A 26,041-nucleotide genomic window follows, 5' to 3' on the forward strand; every position below is an offset into this window, starting at 1 on the left:
TGGCCCAGTCCATGCAAGAGTGCCGTCTGGATGCCGACAACGAGGAACGTATGTCGGAAGTGTCGGAAAATACGGAGAGGAACCTCATGGGCAACGAACTAGACTATGAGGAAGAAAGGGTGGAATACCCTGAGTCGGAGCAGGAGGTCGCTCCAACATCCACCCCCACACCGACTCCTACACTGACGGATGTATCGCTCCCGTCTACATCCGCTACCCCGGATCCTACCCCATCCAACACCCAGGAGATCTTCAAAATGCTTGAGGCTCTCATGGATAAGAAACTCCATGAGACGCACGAGTTCTTCAGGTCCAACATGGGAAGTTCGAAGCAGCCGAAAAGGATTTCGGTTAAGGACCTCCCCGCATGCTCAGATACCAACCCCTGGAGGTATGCTGAGCACATGCCAATTACGACGGGCAAGATCTTCATAAGTGAAAAGATCGGCTCGATCGCGCTGGAAGAAGTGGAATTCTTCCCGAACTTTGAGGCTTATCCGGACTGTTACGTCCGACTTCGATCCGAACCTGCCTCTAAAGAAGAGACCGAACCGAAGGAGGTTATAGTGTTCGATCTCACGAAGGCCCAGGCTATGCTGGCCAATACAGTGAAAAGTAGGGGCTTCACCTGCTCGAAACTTCCGGCGCTTAGCAAGAAGCACCCTACCTACGTCACACCAGACGATGCGACCCTCCCCTTCTTGGAAAAGGCCTTCACTGCGGTGCATAAGGCAGTGGAAGAAGGGAAACCTTGCCCTGCACTGGAGGAGTGCAGACCCTTCTCCCTGACTACTCCCCCTGATGTTAGACACTGGAAAGATGTCCAGTCAACATTCGTGGTGGGAAAACTAGAACCTGACGTTGCTGACCGTCAGTTTAACGAAGACCTCCCAAAACTTAATGACCATCTCCTTCGTCGGGAACATGATATGAAGGAAAGGCTCGCCGCATCCATGTCCCTCCAAGTACAGCTCGAAGTCATGGCTGGTGACACTAGGGTCCCTGACCACTACATGGTTCTCGCCAAAACACATTTGGCGACCGTAGTAAAGGATCTGTACAGCTTCACGAAGGCTCGTAGAGCCTGTCGTGAATTCATGTTCTTCAGTGCCGCAGTGAGACACGAACCCCGGAGGCTGATTTCCTCCAACATCTGGGGTAAGCACCTCTTTCCCTCCTCCCTTGTGAAAGAGATCACCGACAAGGCCGCCACGGAGAACAGGAACCTTCTCCACAAGTGGGGCATGTCGAAGAAAAGGAAATCCTCTCAGGACGACGGCCCTCAACCTAAGAGGAAACCCACAAAACCGAAACCACAGCAACGTCAACAGAGACGGCAGTTTCCGGGATCCGCTACTCCCCGAGTGGCAGCTCAGCCACAGCAGACCTTTCAGCTGGTCACCCAACCGGTCTTGTCACAGTCGCCGGTTTTCACCCCTGCTTTTGAGCAACAGTCAACTACCTTTCGTCCCAAAGGTAGAGGCTCAAACAGAGGTGCAGGCAGAGATGCATCTTGCCGTCCCTCTAGAGGCAGAGGAGGAAAGGGAGCTAGCGGCCGAGGTAGTAAACCCTCGGGAAACCAGAAGCAATGAAGTGCTTCCGGTGGGAGGAAGACTCCGCCAATTCCATGATCGTTGGACCTTCGATCCCTGGGCACACAGCATCGTCAAGAAGGGTCTAGGCTGGAGCTGGACTCAACCACCCCCAACCTTCCAGCAGTTCTTCCAACAGTCAACCCCCCTTCTGGAAGAATATGTCCTAGAACTCTTGAACAAGAAGGTGATAAGGAGGGTAAAGTCAACCAGGTTCCAAGGGAGACTGTTTTGCGTCCCCAAGAAGGACTCCGACAAACTCAGAGTCATTCTAGACTTATCCCCCCTCAACAATTTCATAGCGAACAACAAGTTCAAGATGCTGACTCTTCAACAAATAAGGACCCTTCTGCCTCAAGGTTCCTACACGGTCTCTATAGACCTGGCGGATGCCTACTGGCACGTTCCAATGAACCACCACGCTTCCTCCTACCTAGGATTTCGACTCCAAAGGAAAAGCTACGCTTTCAGGGCCATGCCCTTCGGCCTCAACGTGGCCCCACGGATCTTCACAAAGCTGGCAGACGCCATCGTTCAACAGCTCCGCCTCCGCGGCGTCCAGGTGATGGACCACCTCGACAACTGGCTGGTCTGGGCTCCATCGCCCGAAGATTGTCTAAGATCCTGCAACAAAGTCACCCAGTTTCTGGAACACCTGGGATTCAAGATAATCAGAAAGAAATCTCGCCTCTCTCCAGCTCAGAAGTTCCAATGGCTAGGAATCCAGTGGAATCTCCAGTCACACCGCCTTTCCATTCCCCAGAAGAAAAGGAAGGAAATAGCAGGGTCTGTCAAAAGACTGCTGAAATCCAAACGGATCTCAAGACGTCAGCAGGAACGAGTTCTAGGCTCTCTACAGTTCGCCTCAGTGACAAACCCAGTGCTGCGTGCACAGCTAAAGGATGCCGCGGGAGTCTGGAGACGTTCCGCATCCATCGCTCGAAGAGACCTCAAGAGACGGCTCCCAAACAGACTTCGGTTACTCCTAAAGCCGTGGTCGGAAGCAAAGGCCCTGAAAAGGTCCATCCCTCTTCAACACCCACCTCCATCACTCAACATCCACACGGACGCTTCGCTGGAGGGTTGGGGAGGTCACTCCCACCAACAACAGGCTCAAGGAACATGGTCTCCCCTATTCAAGACGTTTCACATCAACATCTTGGAGGCCATGGCGGTCCTTCTAACTCTGAAGAAACTCTCCCCGCCTTCCTCGATCCACATTCGTCTAACCCTGGACAACTCGGTGGTAGTTCGATGTCTCAATCGCCAAGGCTCAAGATCGCCCCAGATAAATCAGGTGCTTCTCCCAATCTTCCGTCTGGCAGAGAAGAAGAAATGGCACCTGTCTGCAGTTCATCTACAAGGATTCCACAACGTGACGGTGGACGCTCTATCTCGGACAAGCCCGATAGAGTCGGAATGGTCTCTAGACGCAAAATCCTTCTCCTTCATCTCTCTCCAAGTCCCAGAACTTCAGATCGATCTCTTCGCAACGAGCGACAACAATCAACTTCCTCGATATGTGGCCCCGTACGAGGACCCCAAGGCAGAAGCAGTGGATGCCCTGTCACTGGATTGGAACAGATGGTCCAGGATCTACCTGTTTCCTCCCACCAACCTTCTGCTGAAAGTCCTCTCCAAACTGAGAACCTTCAAAGGGACAGCAGCCCTAGTGGCTCCCAAGTGGCCCCGGAGCAACTGGTACCCCCTAGTCCTGGAGCTACAACCCACGCTGATCCCTCTCCCAGGCCCAGTTCTCTCCCAGCAAGTACAGAAGTCGACTGTCTTTGCTTCATCATCGAAAGTCAGGGACCTTCATCTCATGATTTTCTCTCCCTAGCCGCGAAGAAGAGGTTTGGGATCTCGAAGAAAATTCTAGACTTCCTTGAGGAATACAAGACCAAATCCACACGACGGCAATACGAATCATCCTGGAGAAAATGGGTCTCATTCGTCAAGGCAAAAAATCCTACGGAAATCACCATTGATTTTTGCATGTCCTTCTTCATTCACCTTCATGGACAGGGCTTAGCAGCCAACACGATTTCTACCTGCAAATCGGCCTTGACTAGACCACTACTGTACGCCTTCCAGATTGATCTGTCCAGCGACATCTTCAATAAACTGCCGAAGGCATGCGCTCGTCTACGCCCAGCACCCCCACCAAAACCTATCTCCTGGTCCCTGGACAAGGTGCTCCATTTTGCCTCCAACTTGGACAATGATTCGTGCCCTCTCAAGGATCTGACTCAAAAAGTTATATTTCTTTTTGCTCTTGCCTCAGGAGCCCGAGTCAGCGAAATAATGGCATTATCAAGAGACGAGGGTCACATCCTGTTTACAGACTCAGGAGACCTTACCCTCTTCCCAGATCCGACGTTTCTCGCTAAAAACGAACTACCCACCAAAAGATGGGGCCCTTGGAGAATCTGCCCCCTGAAAGAAGATACCTCTCTATGTCCAGTAGAGAGCCTCAAGGTCTATCTTCATAGAACTTCTGACTTTGGTGGAGGCCAACTCTTCAAAGGAGAAACATCGGGTAGCGACCTGTCACTGAAACAGCTAAGAGCAAAAATCACCTACTTCATTCGCAGAGCAGATCCTGACAGTACACCCGCAGGTCATGATCCTAGAAAAGTCGCATCGTCTCTGAATTTTTTCCAGAGCATGAATTTCGAAAGCCTCAAGAGTTTCACAGGCTGGAAATCCTCGCGTGTTTTCTTCAAGCATTACGCGAAACAAGCGCATGAAGTCAAACATTTCGTGGTAGCCGCAGGTAGTGTTATGAAACCTGCACCTAACTCTGCATAGAACAGTGAGTTATTTGGGACTTTAACTCTTCGGGTGCCTATGTTGACCCTCGTGTGATACGTAGTGAATTCAGAGACACTTAGTGTTTTTCTTAGACTGTTCTTTACAAAGTGAAATGTCATAGTTGTCACATGAGTGCCGCATGCCTAGAGCATGATGTGTTTTTTTCCTTATTAAAGACTGATGTTCCTTTGGAACCTGTGCCTTCTAATAATTTGAAATTTTCTTTCAGATTCAAGAGCGAAGTCTTTCATTACTATGTACATTATAATTTATTGTAAATTACTTTACATCCCTTATTGCATTTATTTACCATATTTTGCAATTGTGAAATAAAATTTATATTTTATTACTTGTGCGTCTCAATCCGCTCCTACTTATACTATGAAATACATGGTTGTCATAGTTTCATTATTCCTTTTTCTTTCAAAAATGATGAAGAATAATAGGTTCAATCCATATTATATACTCACCTATGCTATGTAATATTCCTAACTGAATACTTACTTGCGCTATACCTTCGAGACCAGATAGTTCTCTTGTTACAAAATGCAGTGCCTAACCACCACTTGTGTGTCATTGAGAATGTTCCTATATGAATATCAACCATTCTGTCTTGTCTCCGAGTTCTTAATGTTCTCCCCACAAGGTGGGTAGCCCTTCGATGACCACTTTGATCTTCAGCATGGTCCGTTGGGACTTCTCTGCCAAGGAGGCCAGAAAGTTTCATCCCCACGGAACCTCTATCGAGGTCACTATGCTTACCCTATTCAAAGCCCTCGGCACTTATACTATAAGGGGAAATCTACCACGATACATTGATTCTCTGGTATTCTTCTATCAGGACGCCATGGCTTGAGCCCAAAAAACGGATTTTGAGCGAAGCGAAAAATCTATTTTTGGGTGAGATAGCCATGGCGTCCTGATGGACCCTCCCTGCTACTTTGTCCAGCCTTTCAGGCCCCACCCTGTCATGCTGTATCATGGTGATCGGCAAGCAACTGACATCAGGATGAGGACAGACGTGACGTCATTTAGCAATGGCGCCCGTTTGTTTACGTTTCGAGTACCAAAAGTAGCCACGGACGAGTATAGCTATGGAACGGCTTCCCAGCTATTCTCCGCTCCTCCACATCGAAGTGTTAACTCTATGTGGGGTGCAGATAGCTATGTGGCGCGTTAATACATGCGTCCCCTGTTGATATACGATGTCTTAAAGGGAAACCTTTAGGATACTCGCTCCAGAAGTTAGAATTCTGTGATAACCTGTGGTTAAATTCTCTGGGAATATCTTAGTAGTTATATACCCAAGGAAGCTACCAATAAGGAACCTTCCATCAGGACGCCATGGCTATCTCACCCAAAAATAGATTTTTCGCTTCGCTCAAAATCCGTTTCTCCGTCCAATTTACCGTAGAAAATAACTTTTATCTCTGACCCCTCTCAGTTTTTTCTTGTAAAGAACTTGATTTATTCGTCCATTATGATGATGCTTTTGGTTTCCTGTTGTTTTCTTTTTTTGGCTTGTTTTAATTTCTAAGTTACTGTTGGTTACTTAAGTACCAATGGGATTGTGAGCTCAAGTACCTTTCTTTGTGATGGTCTTCACTGAGTCCAGGTAGACAAACACCCAAATGGAATGCATCTTGATCTAGTGATGTAATAAATAATATTGCTGCAAATGAATCATTTAAGTTTGTGTATTTGAATGCTTTAGATTATTTTTTCCATGCTTTTGTTAATTTCCCCCTACAGATACAAAGCATTTATCCCACAAGATAATGTATGGGGAGATGCTCTGCCCAATGGAAATGTAACTGGAATTATTGGAATGGTAGCAAGGCGGGAAGCTGTAATTGGAGCCTCAGTTTTGTCTATTTCAGGTCAGTTTTCTTAGAATCATTTGACAAGGGTAGTAAGGAAGTTGTTTTATATGTATTCAAGTTATGCATGATTTTGAGGTTTCCTTTGATGTTTTCAGTTTATTGATCCTGTAGCCTATTTAGAATCATGAAAGATCTCGATTGTTCCATTACTAACAAATCTAATTCTATTTAATGGGGATTATCTTTTGGCAAAGCTGGAAGATTAGCCATTAAGACCACAGCCTGCCTCCATACCTCCTCCGGAGGACATTGAACCTCAAGCAAGAGAGTTTCAGGCCCCTCAAGAATGGCAGGTACCCTCCAGACCTTCCTTGCTGGGAGATTATTTGCCGGCAAGTTGGGAGCATAAGGATATAAAGATGGTCCCTAAGAACTGGAAGTCATGTAAGGCTGTCATGTAAGGGTGGGCCAGAAGTTCTCCGGTGGTGAGTTAATCTTGCATTGCCCCACCTGTTGATGACCTTGACCTATGCCAGTCTCCTATGTGTGAGAGCTTGGAGGTGGATGACATCCTGGACTCTGACAAAGACAACCTCCCTAGGGCAGCTAGTCTGAAGCTCCTGTCCAAAGCGGAGCGTCGGGAGTCCGAATCTGCCTTCTGACAAATCCTGGCCTGCGTGAGGGTTATCAATGGGCTCTCTAACATAAAGGCAGCTCCTCAGGAAGGCAGGGCCACAGTCTAGGACCATATGTATGGTACCCAGAGACCCCTAAGACCAGTTCCACCGTGCCTTGGTCTAACGGATTGACGGCAGCCCGTAAGAAGGCGTTCTCCCACATTGCCCTCCTCTAGTTCGCTTCATGCTGGTTTATCATCTCGGCTCTTTCCCCCTCCTTTTGTCCAACAGAGGAGGCATTACGAGTTCGAAGACAAACCTATCCTTGCTCTGACGTTGAATCCCTATCTTGAAGCTCTCGAGAGAGGTATCCCCATAGAAAGATTTTCTAGGCTTTCGGGCACTTTCTCTGCCTCAGAGCTCATTAACATTGAGGTCGCAAAGTACACCATGCAGGCCGATTCATGGCTGGATCTGTGGTAGGGTTCATCTGGCCACTTTGTACAAACTGAGGATTGGTTCAAGGAGAGTACAAGGTCCATGGAGACTTTTCTGTTGTCAGGCACTCTGAACTTAGAGATCCTTTCCCACCAGGTTGTCAGTCTGTGGGCAAATTTAATTCTTGAGACGACATTATGTGAATGAAAGGTTTCCCAGGCAGGTTCCTAGAGCTGAAGTGTCCAGGCTCAGCTCAGGAACTCTACTCTGAATTTAACCTCTTTTGAAGCCGAAGGATGTCGAGAGGGCGGCTGAGTATTGGAGAAAATACACTAAGGATTTTCTCTTTGATGAGGCATTGACAACCAGGCCCTTTTGGAAGGCTCCTCCACCTCCCAAGAAGCATCCGCAACCCAACAAACCCTCGGCCAGTAAAACAGCAGGGTTATCCGAAAAAGTGTCACGGCAGCCCTTTCCTGCCATAGATCTAAAGGGGTCCAAACCCTCCAGAGTAGGGAAAGGTGGAAAGGGGAGCTGCAGAGGCTGCTCCTGCTGGGGGAGCAATCCTCTCGCCAGCCCACCCGTGAGGGGATGCCTGCAACAATCCTGGCAGAGGTGGATGCAGCTTGTGGCAGATCCTTGGAGAATCTCCGTGATTTGTGTTAGGTATCATGTCTCGTTTACACAATCTTCCCTTCCATTGACGTGGGATCTAGTTCCATGTTGGAGAAGGGCGTTCTCCAAGAGGTCCTCGCCGGGTTGCCAGGCATCTTTAGTCGACTCTTTCTTGTGAAAAAGGCATCTAGAGGCTGAAGGCCAGCCATTGATATCTCAACCCTGAACAAGTTTGTTCTACAAAGTCCGTTCAAGATGGAGACGGCAAACACGGTCATTCAGGCAATAATGGTTCAGGACTTTATGTGCACCCTGGATATGCAAGACGCATACTTCCAAATCCCAATCCATCTGTCTTCAAGGAAGTATCTCCGGATCATACACGAGAACAGGCAATACCAGTTCAAATTGCTGTGATTTGGCCTTTCGACAACACCTCGGGTCTAAACGAGTGTTTGCCCTAATTTCAACCTGGCCTCACAGAATTAGTATTTATCCTCTTCGTTACCTCGCCAATTGAGTGATTCTGGCAGACTCGTTGGCGACCCTAGTTCGACCCTGAGACAGGCTACTTGAGTTTTGTCATGATCTGGGGATTGCCGATAAATCTCGAAGTCATCACTACATCCCTCTCAAAGACTGGTATACCTGGGTTTGATAATCGACACCAATCTTCAGAAAGTCCTTCCATCAGACGACAGAGTACACAGGCTGAGGAAGGTGGCAAGCCCCTTCCTCAGATGAGAAGAGCTTCCAGCTCAAGAGTGATTGTGTCTTCTAGGTCACCTAGATTCCCTTACTCTGTCAAGTGCCCAACAGTCGCCTCAGGGTTCAATCTCTTCTGTGGCAACTGTATTCTGAGTGGAACCAGCACAAAGGGTCCCTGGATACTCTTGTTCCTATCAATCAGGAGCAGTTGACGGATTTTCTGTGGTGGGTGACATAGAACCTCCGCTGAGGGACAGACCTTGTTCTCCTGCAGAATTGGTGCTCTATACAGACGCATCAAAAGAAGGGTGGAGGACCCACATGCTCCACTGCACAGCCTCTGGGCTATGTTCTGAGTCTGAAAGGTACCAGCACATAAATCTCCTAGAGATGAGAGCTGCCTTCCTAGCTCTTCAACAGTTCCAACAGTTTCTGGCAGGTCACTCTGTGGTGCTGATGAGTGACACCACCACAGTAGTGGCATACCTAAACAAAGAAGGCAGTACCTTTTTACAGCCCCTATCCCATCAGGCAGTAGAGACTACGGTGGACAGAAGAACATTTGGTGTCCCCATCCACGTGCTTCATTCCTGGCAAAAGGAATATGCTCGCAGACAATCTGAGCAGAGCAACTTGGATAGTGAGCTCCTAAGGGTCTTTGAATCATCTGATAGCCAAGAAAATCCTGACTTCCAGGGGTTCCCTGATTGTGGATCTCTTTGTGATGCCCATGAACTTTAGGCTACTGCTTTATTGCTCCCCATTCCCAGATCTTCAGGCTCCCTGGCAAGATTCATTCCAATAATGGTTGGATAACATTGTCGTGTATGTCTTTCCCCCATTCTGTCTGATGAGAAGGGTGCTCATCAAAACCAGAGCATCCAACAACTTGTACATGACGCTCATTGCTCATCTATGGCATCACGCAGAATGGTTCCTGGAAGGAGCTACAACCAGATCTACTTAGACAACCACACGTGGACATGTTTCACTTAGCTGTAACTTCCCTTTGTCTTCAAGCATGGTGACTATCCAGAGGCTTTTTGCAACGAGCTGCGAGAAGGATGTCTGGATACTTCCAGAGATCCTCTGCATCAGTCTACTAGGCAAAGTAGACAGTCTTCCATGGTTGGTGTCGTGGAAGGAGTATCTTTCCCCTCGATGCCACTATTCCAGTAATAGCAGAGTTCCTTGTATGCCTTTGAGAGGAAAAGTTCCTCTTGGTTTCAGCAGTGAAAGGCTACCCGCTCAGCTTTAAGCATGGCCTTTAGACTGAAAGGAATTGTTCTTTCCTGTAAGTTGGAGTTATCTCTCCTCATACGAAGCTATGAGATCACTTGCCCACAATCGGAAGTTAAACCACCTCCTTTGAACGGGGTTTGCGTCCTTCAGTCCCTAAAGGGGGCTCCTTATGAACCATTACGCCAGGTAACAGATTGCCATCTCACTTTAAAGATGGTATTCCTACTCACTTTAGCTTCTTCAAAGATAGTTAGTGAACTTCATGGTCTATCCTACAACATCGCCCATTCAAGGGGATGGGGGAGGTGACACTCGGTTTCGTCCTTGAGTTTATTGCTAAGACTCAAAATCCAGTGGTCACGGATCCTAGTTTCGGGGCTTTTTGGATTGCCAATTTTCGTTCTGTAACAGATGATCCAGATCAACCATTACTATGCCCAGTGAGCCATTTGAGATATCTTAAATGCACTGCAGCATCGACCATGCACTGAACGCTGACCCTCCTCACACTTGACAACCTAGAGCTCATGACATCCGGGACATGAGCAACTCCCTGGCGTTTAAATGCAACTACTCTGTTGTATAGGTGTTACAAGCAGGTGTGTGGAAGTGTCGGACAACCCTCACCTCCCCCCCCCCCTACCTGCAAGATGTAACCCACAGGAACATGGATAAGTTTTCCATTGGTCCTGTGGTGGCTGCACATCAGCTAGTTTGAAAATACCTCAAGCTTCTTGATGGACAAGGGGCAGATGGTTTACGGAATTGGTTACCCAGGATTTGTCTGTATGAATCTTAAGAATGACTGTCTCTTCTTTTCCTTTATCTTCCCCTCTCTTGGGAAACAGCACCATAGGTCCTCTGCACGCTGGCCTCACCTATCTGCAAGTAATAACCATTTCCCTAGTATAGTCTTAAATTTCCCCCTCAAGGTGGGTATTGGGAACTTCTATGTTTGTTTTAACATTAATATTTTTAAACTCAGAACATTCTTACCTAGACAGTCACATTTCTAGTTCCTCACTAACACACAGGTTGGGCAGGCTGCTACGGGCACATTACACAATGTCTCTTTTAGCGAGGTGTCGAGGTTTTTTCAGTTACAGTCTAACTCTGTTCAGGTATAAACCCGGGTCAATGACCAAGCCAGAGGTCAGACTACCACCCCCCTAACAAGTGAGTCATCCCTATTAAATAGCGTTAGGTTTGTTAGTGATGGAACAAATGACAATTTTGGAGATAATTTGTATTTTTCCTAACTTGTAAACTTTTAGCTATTTATACAAATTGTCCCGCTTTCACCTGTCCCCGAAAACTCCTGCCTGCAATCAAAAGTGGTGAAATATCACTGATGTGTGAGTGGGTTGGGGTACCCAATTCCCTTAGATAACCCCTGCACCCTCCCACTAACTAGTGGTTGGGTGGTTGCCACCAGTCTTAATGGCTAGTCTTCCAGCTTTGCCAAAAGATAATACCTATTAAATAGCTAAAGGTTTGTGTTTTTAAATTTGTCATATTTTATAGCCTTTGTAATGAATCATAAAATCCCTTTTCTGTGAAAAAATACAAGGAGGGTGTGAAGATTTATCTTCACAATTTATCTCTACTATTTTTATGTACTGTATCAATTGCATAATTTGATTTAGATATTCTTATTTACCATTAGCATTATTTTTGAGATATCTTTCTCCTCTCTCTTGTTTTCTTATCCTATTGATTGATATTATTGTGTTTTTAAATTTGTCATATTTTATGGTCTTTGTCATGAATCATAAAATCCCTTTTCTGTGAAAAAATACAAGGAGGATGTGAAGATTTATCTTCACAATTTATCTCTACTATTTTTATATACTGTATCAATTGCATAATTTGATTTAGATATTCTTATTTACCATTAGCATTATTTTTGAGATATCCCTCTCCTCTCTCTTGTTTTCTTATCCTATTGATTGATATTACTGCTGATATTCGATGATCATGAAGTCACGACAGCTAAATTTCTATGGCGTAGTCTTTACTTGCTTACTTTAAGGGCTATTTTCCTTGTTCTACCACGCATGGAAACCTCCCAGATGCTGAAGCCTTGATGAGGATGGGGGGCTTAGGGATTAGCAGCTGGGCTCTAATGAACAGTGGAAACTACTTTCCCACTGGACCTCGGTGCCTAACTGTTAATCCAACTAAATCAGTCAACACTTTCTCTTTTCCTTTTGGTTATTTCTTTTATTCTGCTCTCTTCTTCCTTTTGGGCTCGATATTGTTGACGACTTTGGCTTGTTTGATCATGCTTTGGCTGCTTCTTTGGATTTGGCACAGTGTGGGATGGGCGGCATTCCATCTCAACCTGTGCCAATTTAGACACCATCACCCTCTGGCGGACCCATTGGGTGCAGACCAAGTCTGTTAGGAGTCGGGCTCCAGTGATCCGCTTGTAAGTCGCCCATATTTGCGGGTAATGGGTGACGCCAGGCATTGGAGTCGCCGGTGGGAGGAGCTAACCACCGCCACTGATCAGTGTACACCCACCTTAAGAGAGGCAGCCCCTCTCTAATAGAGGACTGGTCCCTGCTGAAGCCTCTTCTCGTGTTGGGCCACATGGGATTAGAGGTGGATAACCCGGCTTGCTCTTTCCAAAAAAAAAAAAAAAAAAACCCCTCTGTTGACGACCTGGAAAATACAGACATGGACCTTGGTACAGACAGCTCCAATTCGGGTTCCAATATCGTAACATTGGAACCTTACTCACGTCATATGAAGAATGATAAGAAAACACTAGAGAAGAAGAGAGAGAGAGTGAGAAATGATGACATTACAGAAAAATGTAGAAAAGTTGGAGTATTACCTGGTCACTATGAAGTAGTGAATTATGGGAATTTTTTTATTTTGGAATTTGAAAATGCAAGACATGAAGGTGTAAATATTTTTAAAGCTAATAGGGAAATAGTTGCTGTATGTGGAGGCCAGCCAAAAATTCTTCCCCAGGGAAATGGAAGTCTCCTGATAGAAGCACTATCCCCAATACAAGGCGGAAGATTGAAAACATTAGCAACATTGGATGGTCATAGTGTCAAATGCGTTTCGCACCCTACTTTCAACCAGGGTAGAGGTGTGATATATGCTTCAGAGTTGCTGGACATCGAGGAAAAAGAAATTGAGGATGAACTGAAAAGTTAAGGAGTAGTAAAAGTAGTCAGAATGAGAAAGAGAGTTGGAGAACAACATATTCGTCTTTCTACTTTGATTATAACATTTGATCAATGCAAATTACCAAATGTTATAAAAGCTGGATGGCTATCTTTGAAGGTAAAACCATATATCCCTTCACCATTGCGATGTTATCATTGGCAAATGCATGGCCATTTGAGCCAGGAATACAAGGAAAAACTAAATAATAAGCCAGCTGTTTGTGCCAACTGGAAAAAGTAGTCATGGGGTATGCATAGAAAACCCTAATTGCATACATTGTGGGGAAGTACACCCAGCTACATCTAAAAGCTGTGTATTGTACCACTATAAAAAGGTAAGGGAGAGGTGCATGAGTGTTGTAATTCAAGGGGTATTAGTTTATTTTTTAAAAATAAATTCAGGCCATTAGGACCATGGAAAGGGTTACTTTTTAAGAGGCTCGTAAAAGAGCTCTTGAAAAGCAGATAAGACCAGGGCAACCTTTTTCAATGGTTCTGAAGTAAAACTTGCCAAACCATACAGATGAAAATTATATCTCCACTTCTAAGATAAAGAAACAAATGAAAGTAGTTAAAGAGGTTGAAAGTCCCATCGAAAATCTATATCCAGAAATTGTAGAAAAATCAAAACAGATACTTAAAGATCTGAAAGTTATTCAAAAGCCAACTACTCCGATTCTAAACAATAGTACAAACCTCTCACAGGCCGTTTCCTTGCCTGATCTGATGGAGGTTGCACTTGAAACCAATTTACCTGGTGAACCCGTAGTGGGGAAGGTGCAAAAACCTGACAGATCACAACCTTTTAATCGAAAAAGAGAGAGACCTCCATTTCTCTTGCCTCCTACCATAAGAAACATTAAAGTCACGACTTCAAATAAGTATGATATCTTGTCTGCTGATGTTTCTGATCAACTAGAAGGTAAATTGAAGCAATCAGAAATTCAAGTTGAGGGCCACCATCCTCCTCAACAATTAGATCAAAAGGACACAAAGAAAAAGAGGAACACAAAATCCGCTATATCAAGATCCTCTTTAGAGATACCACTGGGAAATATTGTTAGATCAAATATTGCCAATGGGAAGACTTCATGTAAGGTGTCTTCCCAAAAAATAAACCATAGTTTTTCCTCCATTCTGCAATGGAATTGCCAGGGTTTAAGGGCGAAATATGAACAACTTAAGCTCCTCATACGTGAGCACTCCCCTATAACTGTATGTCTACAAGAAAGCAATCTCGATGCTAATACTCCTTGTCCTCAAGAGTATGTTAGCTATAGGACACCATATGATCAACGAGCAGGGAGCTATGGGGAAGTCTTATATATGTTCGCCGAGATGTTCCCCAAATATCTTTGTCGATATGTACCCCTCTGCAGGCAGTGGTTGTACAGATTGATATGGGGAGAAAATACACAATCTGTTCTCTTTACTTGCCTCCAAATGATAACATCTCATATGATAATATAGTGGAAGTGATTAAACAACTCCCACAACCTTTTGTCTTATTAGAAGATCTTAATAGTAGACATCCTTTATGGGGTGATGTTTTGGCAAACGCAAGGGGTAATATTATATCATCAATTTTGGAGAATGAAGATGTCTGACTCCTTAATACAGGAGAGCCCGCACATTTTTATGTTCAGACAGGTACCTTGTCCTGCATTGACCTATCAGTTGCAAGCTCTAAGTGTCTTCTCGATTTTAGTTGGAGAACATTAGATGATTGGCATACTAGTGATCATGCACCAATCATAAACACCAACAATGGTCCACCTTTACAGAGATCGCCTCGGTAGAATCTTGATAAGGCGGACTGGGATAGATTTCAGGAGTTAAATGAAATTGAAGGAAATGCCGAACAGTTTGAAAGAGTTGATGAAGCCATAGACTTACTTAATGGAACTCTTCACACAGCAGAAGTCAATTCCATAGAACTAACTGCCCTGCACAGAGGCACAAGAAAGTCTTTATTTAAATCGATTGCATGTGTGCCGTACTGAGGAGAATTTAGTCATATACAAGAAATGTAGAGCACAGTTCCGTCGTGCCATGAAAGAAGCTAGGCGCCAGTCTTGGATGTCATTTGTTTCCTCCATTAACAGTAGAACACCAACATTATCTGTGTGGAGGAAAGTCAAAAAGATAGCAGGCAAATTCACCCCAAACCCACCACCAGTGTTAAAGGTAAATGGCCAGTATATGACTGGAGCAACCAAAGTTAGCAATGCCCTGGCTGACCATTTTTCAAATATATCGTGCAAGTGTGAAGCAGCTCCTGGTCACCAGTATAGGAGCATTGGAGAAAAGAAAGTTTTAAATTTCGCAACAAGAAAGCAAGAGTCATATAATTCTCCTTTTACTGAAAGAGAATTTGATTCTGCTCTTGCTACGTGTAACGATACAGCCCCTAGACCTGATGGAATTCCATATGCAATGATTAAACACGTACCTTTTAATACAAAGTTATTTATTTTAAGCATTTTTGATAGAATATGGCATGATCATAGTTATCCAAGTGTTTGGGAACTAGCCATTATTTTAGCCTTTTTAAAACCCGGTAAGGACAAGTTTTTAGCAGCAAATTATTGACCAATTGCATTTACATCTTGTATGTGCAAAATCATGGAGAAGATGGTCAATGTAAGACTGATGTGGTACCTTGAAAAGAAGGGTATTTAATCACCCATTCAATGTGGATTCAGAAAAATGCACTCAATGACGGATGTGCTGATACGACTTGAGTCCTCCATTTGTGAAGCCTTTGCTTCCAAACAGTACACAGTCTTTTTTTTACCTTGAAAAGGCATATGATACCACATGGAGATATGGTATAGTTAAAAGAATCCATGAGTTTTGATTAAGCGGAGAGCTACCACTATTTATTCAGTCATTTCTTTCACATAGAGTTTTTCAAGTGAGAGTTGGGGAAACTCTATCAGAGAGTAAATGCCAGATAGAAGGAGATTCTCAGAGTAGTGTGCCGAGTGTAACCCTTTTTGCACTAGCAATTAATGGGGCATCCTCAGTCATTCCCCCGGATGTGCTCTCAACATTATTTTTGGATGATCTCTCCATATCATTTGCTGGAGCTAGAATGGCAATGGTTGAGAGAAAAATACAACTCTATTGATAAAATTATCCAGTGGGCTGATATGAATGGATTTAAGTTCTCGACAAGTAAAACTATTCGTATTTTAAAATTATACAAGGCCTTGATTTTTTCTAAAATTAGTTATGGATGCGAAATATACTCCTCTGCCACCCCAAGCCGGTTAAAGATATTAGATTCTATATATCATGCTGGTATCAGATTGTCCACAGGAGTGATTAGAACCTCACCTATCACAAGTCTCCTTGTTGATGCTGGGGAGTTGCCTTTAGACCTTCATTGAATGTCCTCTATTATTCGGTATTTGTTTAGATAGTAAAGACTCCCTAATTCTTTAGCCTTTCAGAGTGCAAGCCTTGTAAGGCACTCAAGATCTCCTCAACCTTTTGGTTTTTTAGTGAAACAATTATTAAACAATCTGGATATTATTAGAATTGTGTTTCCATTCATGGTATCATCAACGTCTCCATGGAAATTACCTGACGTATCTTTTTGTAAATAATTTATTGGAGTTAAGAAGAATATGACTGACTTAGAATCCAAGTCTCTTTTTATGGAACATGTTGCAGAACATAGGGGATCGACTTTTATGTATACTGATGGCTCCAAATCTGATGCTTGCATTGGGATTGGAGTACATAGTAATGATTTTAATTGTAGGGGTGCACTTCCTCTAACAGCTTCCATATTTACTGCCGAACTGTATGGCATACTAACCGCAATAGAGAAAATAGCTTTGGAAAAGGAGGGTAATTTTACAATTTTTAGTGATGCAAGGAGTGTTCTTCAAGCTTTAGAAGTTTTTAATTCTAGTAACCCTTTGATTTTAAAGATTTTAGAATGGCTTTTTATTATTGGACGGAGAGGTATAAGAGTTCGATTTTGTTGTGTTCAAGCCTATATAGGTGTGTCTGGAAATGAGAAGGCAGATTTACTGGCGAAGAATGCGGCATCCGAGTTGCTACCAAGGAGGTATCCCATTCCGTGTAATGATTTCCTACCTTACATCAAGAAATTGGTTTTTAATAAATGGCAACAGCATTGGGATAGTCTAGATGGCAATGAAATGAGGGAAGTAACAAATATCATATCACCTTGGAGGTATAACATGATACCCTGAAAATGGGAGACGACTCTTTGTCGTCTCCGTATTGGTCACACACGGTTGACACGAGTTTCTGCTGAAGGGCCAACACCAAACGTATTGCAAGGACTGTTTAGTACCTTTAACAGTAAGGCATTTGTTGACCGAATGCCCTAATTTTAATAACTTAAGAAATAGATATCTGTTTGAGGCTCGAGGTGAGGATGGCAGGTTCATCCTTACCAAGATTCTTGGACATGATGTGTCCTACTATGCGAGTGGCATTTTAGATTTCTTTCAGACGCAGGTCTTCTGAAAACTATTTAACTATTATAATGACTAGAGAGTAAAAGATGTGAGTTTGGAAGTATGTTTAGGAATAGAAGGATGGATATATTGACTTTGTGTGAGACAAAGATAAAAGGGAAAGGTGAAGTGATGTTTGGTGAAATGTCTGGTAGAGTGTCTGGGATTGAAAGGGAAAGAGCAAGAGAAGGTGTGGCTTTATTGCTGAGTGAATGGATGACAGGTAAAGTAGTGGAATAGAAGGAGATATCATCTAGATTAATGTGGGTAAGGGTTAGGTTGGGTAGGGAATGTTGGGCTTTTGTCAGTACGTATGGGCCTGGTTGTGAGAAAAGTGAAGAAGAGCGGAATGAGTTCTGGAATGAAATAACTAGGTGTGTAGAAGGAATTATGTAGTTGTCATGGTTGACTTAAATGCTAGAGTGGGCACTGGAGAGGTAGGTGTCATTGGGAAGAATGGCGTACCAGGAGAAAATGAGAGTGGTGAGAAACTGGTAGATGTGTTGAGCAAGACATGGTGATAAGTTCTAGCTTTTTCAAAAAGAAAGAAAAAACATGTATACATGGGTAAGAGTGGCAAATGGGAGAGTGGTAGAAAGGGCGTTAATGGATTATGTGTTGATAACTTGAAGAATGTTTGGAAGATTGGAAGATGTGCAAGTGTTTAGGGGTATGGCTAACGGTATGTCTGATAATTTTTTTTGGTAGAAGGAAAATTAGTTGTAGCAAAAGAGTGGGGTAATAGAGTAGGTGGATGTAAAAGGGAGCTAGTGAGGGTTGAAGAGCTAATAAAACTGGGGGTAAAAAGTAAATATCAAGAAAGGTTGAAAATGGCATATGACAAAGTGAAAGAAAGAGAAACTGGTAATTTAGAGGAGTGGAAGTTAGTAAAACGAAATTTTGTTGGGATTGCAAGTGATGTGTGTGTCAAGAAGTTTGTTGGAGGCAGAATGAGGAAGGGCAGTGAATGGTGGAATGAAGGAGTGAATGTAAAAGTGGAAGAGAAAAAGAGGGCTTTTGAAGAATGGCTGCAGAGTAATAATGTAGAGAAGTATGAAAGATATAGAGAGAAAAATGTGGAAGTAAAGTGCAAGGTAAGTAAGGCAAAGAGGGCAGCTGACCTGAGGTGGGGTCAGGGATTGGGTCTTTCATATGAAGAGAATAAGAAGTTTTGGAAAGAAGTGAAGAGAGTAAGGAAGGCTGGTTCAAGAATTGAAGTGACAGTGAAAGATGGAAATGGATGGTTGTTAAAAGGAGAGGAGGCAAGGAAAAGGTGGGCGGAGTATTTTGAAAGTTTACTGAATGCTGAGGATAATAGGGAGGCAGATATAATTGCTGTTGCAGGTGTTGAGGTGCCGGTGATGGGTGATGAGAATGAGAGAGAGATTACAAGAGAGGAAGTGAGGAGAGCACTAGATGAAACGAGAGTAGGAAAAGCATCTGGTATGGATGGTGTGAGAGCTGAGATGTTGAAGGAAGGGGGTTTGACTGTACTTGAATGGTTGGTGAGATTGTTTAATATTTGTTTTGTGTTGTCAACGGTACCAGTAGATTGGGTTTGTGTGTGTATTGTACCACTATAAGAAGGTAAGGGAGAGGTGCATGAGTGTTGTAATTCAAGGGGTATTAGTTTGTTGAGTGTAGTTGGAAAAGTGTATGGTAGAGTACTGATTAATAGGATTAAGGATAAAACAGAGAATACAATCTTAGAAGCACAGGGGGGTTTTAGAAGAGGTAGGGGTTGTATGAATCAGAGTTTTACAGTTAGGCAGATATGCGAAAAATATTTAGCAAAAGGTAAGGAGGTGTATGTTGCGTTTATGGATGTGGAGAAAGCGTATGATAGAGTTGATAGGGAAGCAATGTGGAATGTGATGAGGTTATATGGAGTTGGTGGAAGGTTGTTGCAAGCAGTGAAAAGTTTCTACAAAGGTAGTAAAGCATGTGTTAGGATAGGAAATGAAGTGAGTGATTGGTTTCTGGTGAGAATGGGGCTGAGACATGGATGTGTGATGTCGCCGTGGTTGTTTAACTTGTATTTTGATGGAGTGGTGAGAGAGGTGAATGCTCGAGTGCTTGGACGAGGATTGAAACCGGTAGACGAGAATGACCACGAATGGGAAGTAAATCAGTTGTTGTTTGCGGATGATACTGTACTGATTGCAGACGAGGAAGAGAAGCTTAGCCGATTAGTGACAGAATTTGAAAGGTGTGTGAGAGAAGGAAGTTGAGAGTTAATGTGGGTAAGAGTAAGGTTATGAGATGTACGAGAAGGGAAGGTGGTGCGAGGTTGAATGTCATGTTGAATGGAGAGTTACTTGAGGAGGTGGATCAGTTTAAGTACTTGGGGTCTGTTGTTGCAGCAAATGGTGGAGTGGAAGCAGATGTACGTCAGAGTGAATGAAGGATGCAAAGTGTTGGGGGCAGTTAAGGGAGTAGTAAAAAATAGAAGGTTGGCCATGAATGTAAAGAAAGTTCTGTATGAGAAAGTGATTGTACCAACTGTGATGTATGGATCGGAGTTGTGGGGAATGAAAGTGACGGAGAGACAGAAATTGAATGTGTTTGAGATGAAGTGTCTAAGGAGTGTGGCAGGTATATCTCGAGTAGATAGGGTTAGGAACGAAGTAGTGAGGGTGAGAACGGGTGTAAGAAATGAGTTAGCAGCTAGAGTGGATATGAATGAGTTGAGGTGGTTTGGCCACATTGAGAGAATGGAAAATGGCTGTCTGCTAAAGAAGGTGATGAATGCAAGAGTTGATGGGAGAAGTACAAGAGGCAGGCCAAGGTTTGGGTGGATGGATGGAGTGAAGGAAGCTCTGGGTGATAGGAGGATAGATGTGAGAGAGGCAAGAGAGCGTTCTAGAAATAGGAATGAATGGCGAGCGATTGTGATGCAGTTCTGGTAGGCCCTGCTGCTTCCTCCAGTGCCTTGGATGACCGTGGAGGTAGCAGCAGTATGGGATTCAGCATTATGAAGTTTCATCTGTGGTGAATAACGGGGAAGGGTGGGCTGTGCCAACCTAGCAGTACCAGCCAAACTCGGTTGAATCCCTTGTCAGGCTGGGAGGAACGTAGAGAGGAGAGGTCCCCTTTTTTTGTTTCATTTGTTTGATGTTGGCTACCCCCAAAATTGGTGGAAGTGCCTTGGTATATGTATATATAATACCTTCTTAACTTTTACGGTTTCAATTGAATTCTCTTTCATTTTTCACATATAATAATTGCTATTGGCGTCAATGACCTTAGATGTCAGGATGCCAGAAAACTTTGTCAATACCACATGGAAACCTTGTGTTGCCCTACAGTACATGAAAGATCTGTTTGTCATATACAGTCTTAGAAATTTAGAATGTCACACAGCATATTCCACATTAATTGTAAAGTCCTCATTATTGAAGCTCTTAGAAATCAATAAAGTCCTCAGTTTTTTCTTGAAAGCCTTAACATCTTGCATAGTGTTGGGGCTGTTTATTTGAAAGCTCTAGAATCTACAGTAGACATGATTTGTTGGCTGGACGATATGAAGCGATTCTAATAGATATTCTGGATATGCTGTTTTGATAATGTATGGGTTATTGCACATATCTTTCTCTATTCTAGCTTTAATAGGCTGCCACTATAATTCGATTTGTATAGCAGTGATCCTTTCTCGGATTGGGACACCTTTTATCAGTCTTGCTCCTCTGTTTATTATGTTGTGTAATTTCTAAGTTGCTGTTTTGGTAGATCATGGTAAATGGAGTTGCAGTAGTAAAACCTGGTAATAATACAGTTTATCACAAGTTTCTTTACTGAATGTTTGTTTGAGAATTGAGAGAGTAGTTAGTCAATAGATGCTCCTAGATCATGGACTTTACTAGATATTGGGACAGAGTTGTTATTTAGATTTTTTGTATATCGTCTAAGTTTCATAGGCTGTTTTTCTTTCCAATCACCATAGACAATGCTTTATTTTCATTTAGTTTAAGTTGTGTAATTGTTGTCCATTCCATAACACTGGTAAGAATATGGTTAATAGTTTCAGCAGTATCCTCTGTCATTAATGGAGAAATAAAATTGTGTATCTTCAGTAAAGAGTTTAAACTTCACTTCAAGCTCCTAAAGTACTTTTGTTAGACCAATAATATAATTACAGAGTAAGACTGGGCCTAGTATACATCCCTAGGGTACCACTCTGTTTAATGGTTTTTATGATGAATTTATACACAATAGTTTCTGCCAACTAAGTAGTCTTTTCAATACTCAGAGGTTGGATCTTCAATACCGATGGACTGCAAATCATTTAGTAGCAATTTATGCTCAACTGTGTGGAAGGCAGAACTTAGATCTAGTAGGATAAAAATAATAAATTTGTTCCCATCCATTATATCCTTTAAATCATTTGCAACTGAACAAATAATTATCTCCGGAGAGTGTAATTTACTGTAAGCAGACTTGGTATATGGAAAAGCTTCTATTTTTTCTAAGTGATTAATTGTTTATCATCATTATTACTAATCTAAGCTATAACCCTTGTTGGAAAAGTAGGATGCTATACACCCAAGGGTTCCAACAGAGAAAAATAGCCCAGTGAGGAAAGGAAACAATGAATTAAGTATACTACAAAGGAAGGAATGAACAATTAAAATAAAATATTTTAAGAACAGTACCAACATTGAAATAGATGTTTCACATATAAACTATAAAAATGAAAAAAAAAAGAACGGAAGAGAAAGAAGGTAGATAGGGTGTCTGAGAGTATCTTCAAGTAAGAGAACTATACCCCATGACAGTGGACAACCATGGTACAGAGGCTATGGCACTTTCCAAGAGTAGAGAACAATGGTTTGATTTTGGAGTTTCCATCTCTTAGGAGAGCCGATTACCATAGCTAAAGAATCTGTTTTACCCTTACCAAGAGGAAAGTAGCCACTGTACAATTACAGTGCAGTAGTTAACCCCTTGAGTGAAGAAGATTTTTTTGGCAATATCAGTGTTGTCAGGTGTATGAGGACAGAGGAGAATGTAGAAAGAATAGGCCAGACTATGCGATGTATGTGTAGGCAGAAAAAAAGCACCCATGACCAGAAAGAGGGATCCAATGTAGTACTGTTTTGGCCAGTCAAAGGACCAAATAACTCTAGAGATTTGAGACTTACATATTCTCGCACTTAAAATAAAGACATTCAAAATAAGTGAGATGAACTTGATTCCTGATAATTCAGAACATTTCAGACCTGGTGTAACTATAGCCAGTTTTTCAGGTATGAGAAACACTCTCTTATCAATACTTGTATTTATTATTCTTGCAATTATATATGTCAGACTAGAAAAGTTTCTGTCTCCAGTTACTTCGGATATTGGTACAGGTATCAGATTGATCGCACTTTTTTTTTTCTTTTTTTTATTGAATTTCATTAGTTTTATTTGTGTGTCTGATGTAGCACAAATCGGATATTGAATATTTGTAAATGAGCTGATTATATTTTCTATTTTGTTTTTAAAGAATTCTAGAAATTTACTTGCTAGTTCTTGGTTGCCTTACCCTTCTGGTAGCCTTTTTTCATTCATATTCCTAATTGTACCATTTAGGAGACGATACAACTTACTTATGTCTGTTGCTGCTTCCTGGGTCTTTCTTTTATACTATTCTTTCCTTAATAGGTGATTGTTCCATAATTAAAATGCAAACCAACGCTATTTATAGGGGTATTACTTTCGGAAAAGTTGAAAGACGAGCCATTAGAATTTTAGCGAGGGTAAACCACCCGCCCGCTAGTTAGCAGGGTGGTTGTGCGTTGGGGTAGTAGCTACCCCTCTCACACTCACACCTGTGTTTGTTATCCACTTTGCTTTTGGTTTGGATGGAGAACAGTTATTACCGCTTCTCCTCGCTAAATATTTTGACAACAAGTGTTACTAATCTTTTTTGTTTTCTCTTTTACAGTTTGTGTGTGTGCCTTCCTTTCAGCGATGCGAACCTGCCCTGTACCTGAGCGGTGCCCCTGTGGGACATTTATGCCCTCTATGGATATCAAATATCACTGTTTGTGTCCCGCTTGTAGAGGTCAACGGTGTGATACCAATAACTTTTGTATTGAATGCCTGGAGTGGTCTGCCCCCCAGTGGGAAAGGTTTGTGTGCCAGCAGAAGGAGGTTAAAAGGGATTTGTCTCCTTCTGAGTCTTCCTCAAAGTAGAAAAAACTCAAAGCTGCTTCTTTCTACCCCCGATCTTCCTCTGAAGCTCCTGCTCGGCCAGTTTCTCTTGGAGAACCGTTGAGCAGTAGCACAGGCCATTTGACTCCTGGACAACCTCGGTTCTCGAGAGATGTTGATTCCCATAGCAAAGTGGCCCCGCCTCTCCCCCGGGAGAGTCTTTGTTACTTTCTGATGTGTTTCAGGTTTGTCCCTTGCTGGAATTACAAAACGCCTTAAACAAAGTAAAAGAATATTGTGATACTTGGAAACTTCAAATTAATGTTTCAAAAACTAAAGTAGTTGTATTTTCTAGAGGAAAAGTTAGAAATGTCCCGAATTTTAAATATGGTGAGGAGAGCATCGAAATTGTAGATGATTATATTTACCTTGGTACTACGTTCAATTATAATGGTAAAATGGATAAAGCTATTAAGAAACAAGTCATTCAAGCACGTAGAGCATTATTTAGTATGTTAATTAAATGTAAAAAACTTGAATTACCCATTGATATCAACTGTGATCTATTCGATGCTCTAGTTGTTCCAATTTTGACTTACGGTTGTGAAATATGGGGTTACCACAAACTAGATCATGTTGAAGCATTTCACAAGAAGTTCATGAAAAATCAGCTCTGTGTGAACAAGCGAACAGCAAACTGCATGGTATATGGGGATCTTGGCAGATTCAAAATTGAAATATCTATTTGCAAACGGATGATTGGATTTTGGTTGAGAATTGTAAAATCAAAGGCGTCTAAATTGTCAAATGTTTTTTATCGTTTTCTTAGAATTCTATACGAGTCGAATGAGTATAAGTCTAGTTGGATCCATAAAATTAAAACTATCCTTGATTCATGTGGTATGTCAAATATATGGGAGCATCCAGAAAATTTCAATCACACGTGGATAATAAATAGCCTAGAAATGAAACTCAAAGATATAGAGAGACAACAGTGGTATGCAGAAGTAGAAAGAAATATATTGTGTAGTAATTATAAACTTTTTAAGACAGAATTTGGCCAAGAAAAGTATATTATAAATTTAGATATTCCAGAAAGAATTGCCCTTAGTAAATATAGGTGTGGTACCCACAAACTTCCTGTAGCAACTGAAAGATATTCTAGGCAAGAAAATCAGCACTCTTGCACACTATGCAACGGCATTGAAGTTGGGGATGAATACCATTATGTTTTAGTTTGTCCTGTGATTAGAGAAATAAGAGAGAGATACCTAAAGCCCTACTATTGTAGAAGACCTACCACTTTTAAATTCAGTCTGCTCCTCAATACAAGTAATGCTAGAGAACTGAAAAGACTTGCAAGGTTTGTTAACCTTATAATGTCTTTATTTTAGATTTAATACTTTCTAGGATTTTCATTATTCTGGTATTATTTTTCAATGTATGTACTTTCCTTTGTCAGAATACCTTTCATGCGTTAATTATGTACTTACTGAATATATGTGTACATAAATATAGTTGTAATCTATTGGTCTCTTCTTTTTGTAGTTTTTGTGTAAAATATATATATCTGTGTAATTTTGTAATTCTCATACTCCGGAAGGGGTCGATAGAATAAAATTTGCCTTTGCCATTTGCCTTTGCCTTGCCTTGCCTGGCCTGCCTTCAAAGGAGTTGTTGCAGGTCCTTCAGTGGGGTGTAGAGTTGTAGAGTTCTGCTTCGGAGGTTGACCTGAAGTCTCTGCTCAGTGTAGATCTTCTGGACCCTGAGGAGTCCTCTGCAGCCCTTCCTGCTTATTCTGGTCCTGCCTTGACCTCCACTCTTGCTGCCGCTGCCAAGGAATTTGCTCCCCCCTCGCTGATTTTCCATCTTACAGACTCTCCTTGGTCTCATCGTTTGCCAACCTTGAGGCGTTTGGCAGACGAACTCTCCTCATCCAGCCGCCCGGTTGTTCGTCCCTCGCTGACTGGTCCACATGCAGCTATTTGCTGTTTGAGAACTTCTCCAACGGTTCACTGTTCATCTATGGCTCACCGTTCTTCGACGGCTCGCTGATTGCCGACTTGCCAATTGTTGACAGCTCGCCGTTTGCCAGCTCACCAGCAGCCTTCAGCTGCTCATTAGTCACCTTTGGCCCGACGTTCGACAGCGACTTACCGATCTCCTAGGAGACTGGAAGTAAAAAAAATCAGGAGCCCTCGCTGCTCGCCGTTTGCCAACACGCCGATCCCCTAAACGATTGTCAAGGTTTCGGCAGTTACCATCAGCAGCTGGTTGACAGGTGGCTGCTCGGGATCACTCTCCTACAGCACAGCTATCTCTAGAGCCATCGACCATCATCAACATTCGCTGGACCGACACCGCTTT

General features: G+C 42.8%; 1 protein-coding gene across 12 annotated transcripts in view; it reads left to right on the forward strand.

The window, feature by feature from the left end:
- LOC137650248 (probable glutamate receptor) overlaps positions 1–26,041 on the forward strand; it is a 514,807-nt gene that overhangs the window by 255,798 nt on the left and 232,968 nt on the right. For all 12 annotated transcript variants that reach the window (XM_068383530.1, XM_068383531.1, XM_068383542.1 and 9 more), the window contains one exon: positions 6,159–6,286. In XM_068383530.1, coding sequence (XP_068239631.1) covers positions 6,159–6,286 — 128 coding nt within the window. The remainder of the gene's footprint in view (positions 1–6,158; positions 6,287–26,041) is intronic.

The sequence above is a fragment of the Palaemon carinicauda genome, chromosome 11 (assembly GCF_036898095.1).
Source record: "Palaemon carinicauda isolate YSFRI2023 chromosome 11, ASM3689809v2, whole genome shotgun sequence".
Taxonomy (NCBI): domain Eukaryota; kingdom Metazoa; phylum Arthropoda; class Malacostraca; order Decapoda; family Palaemonidae; genus Palaemon; species Palaemon carinicauda.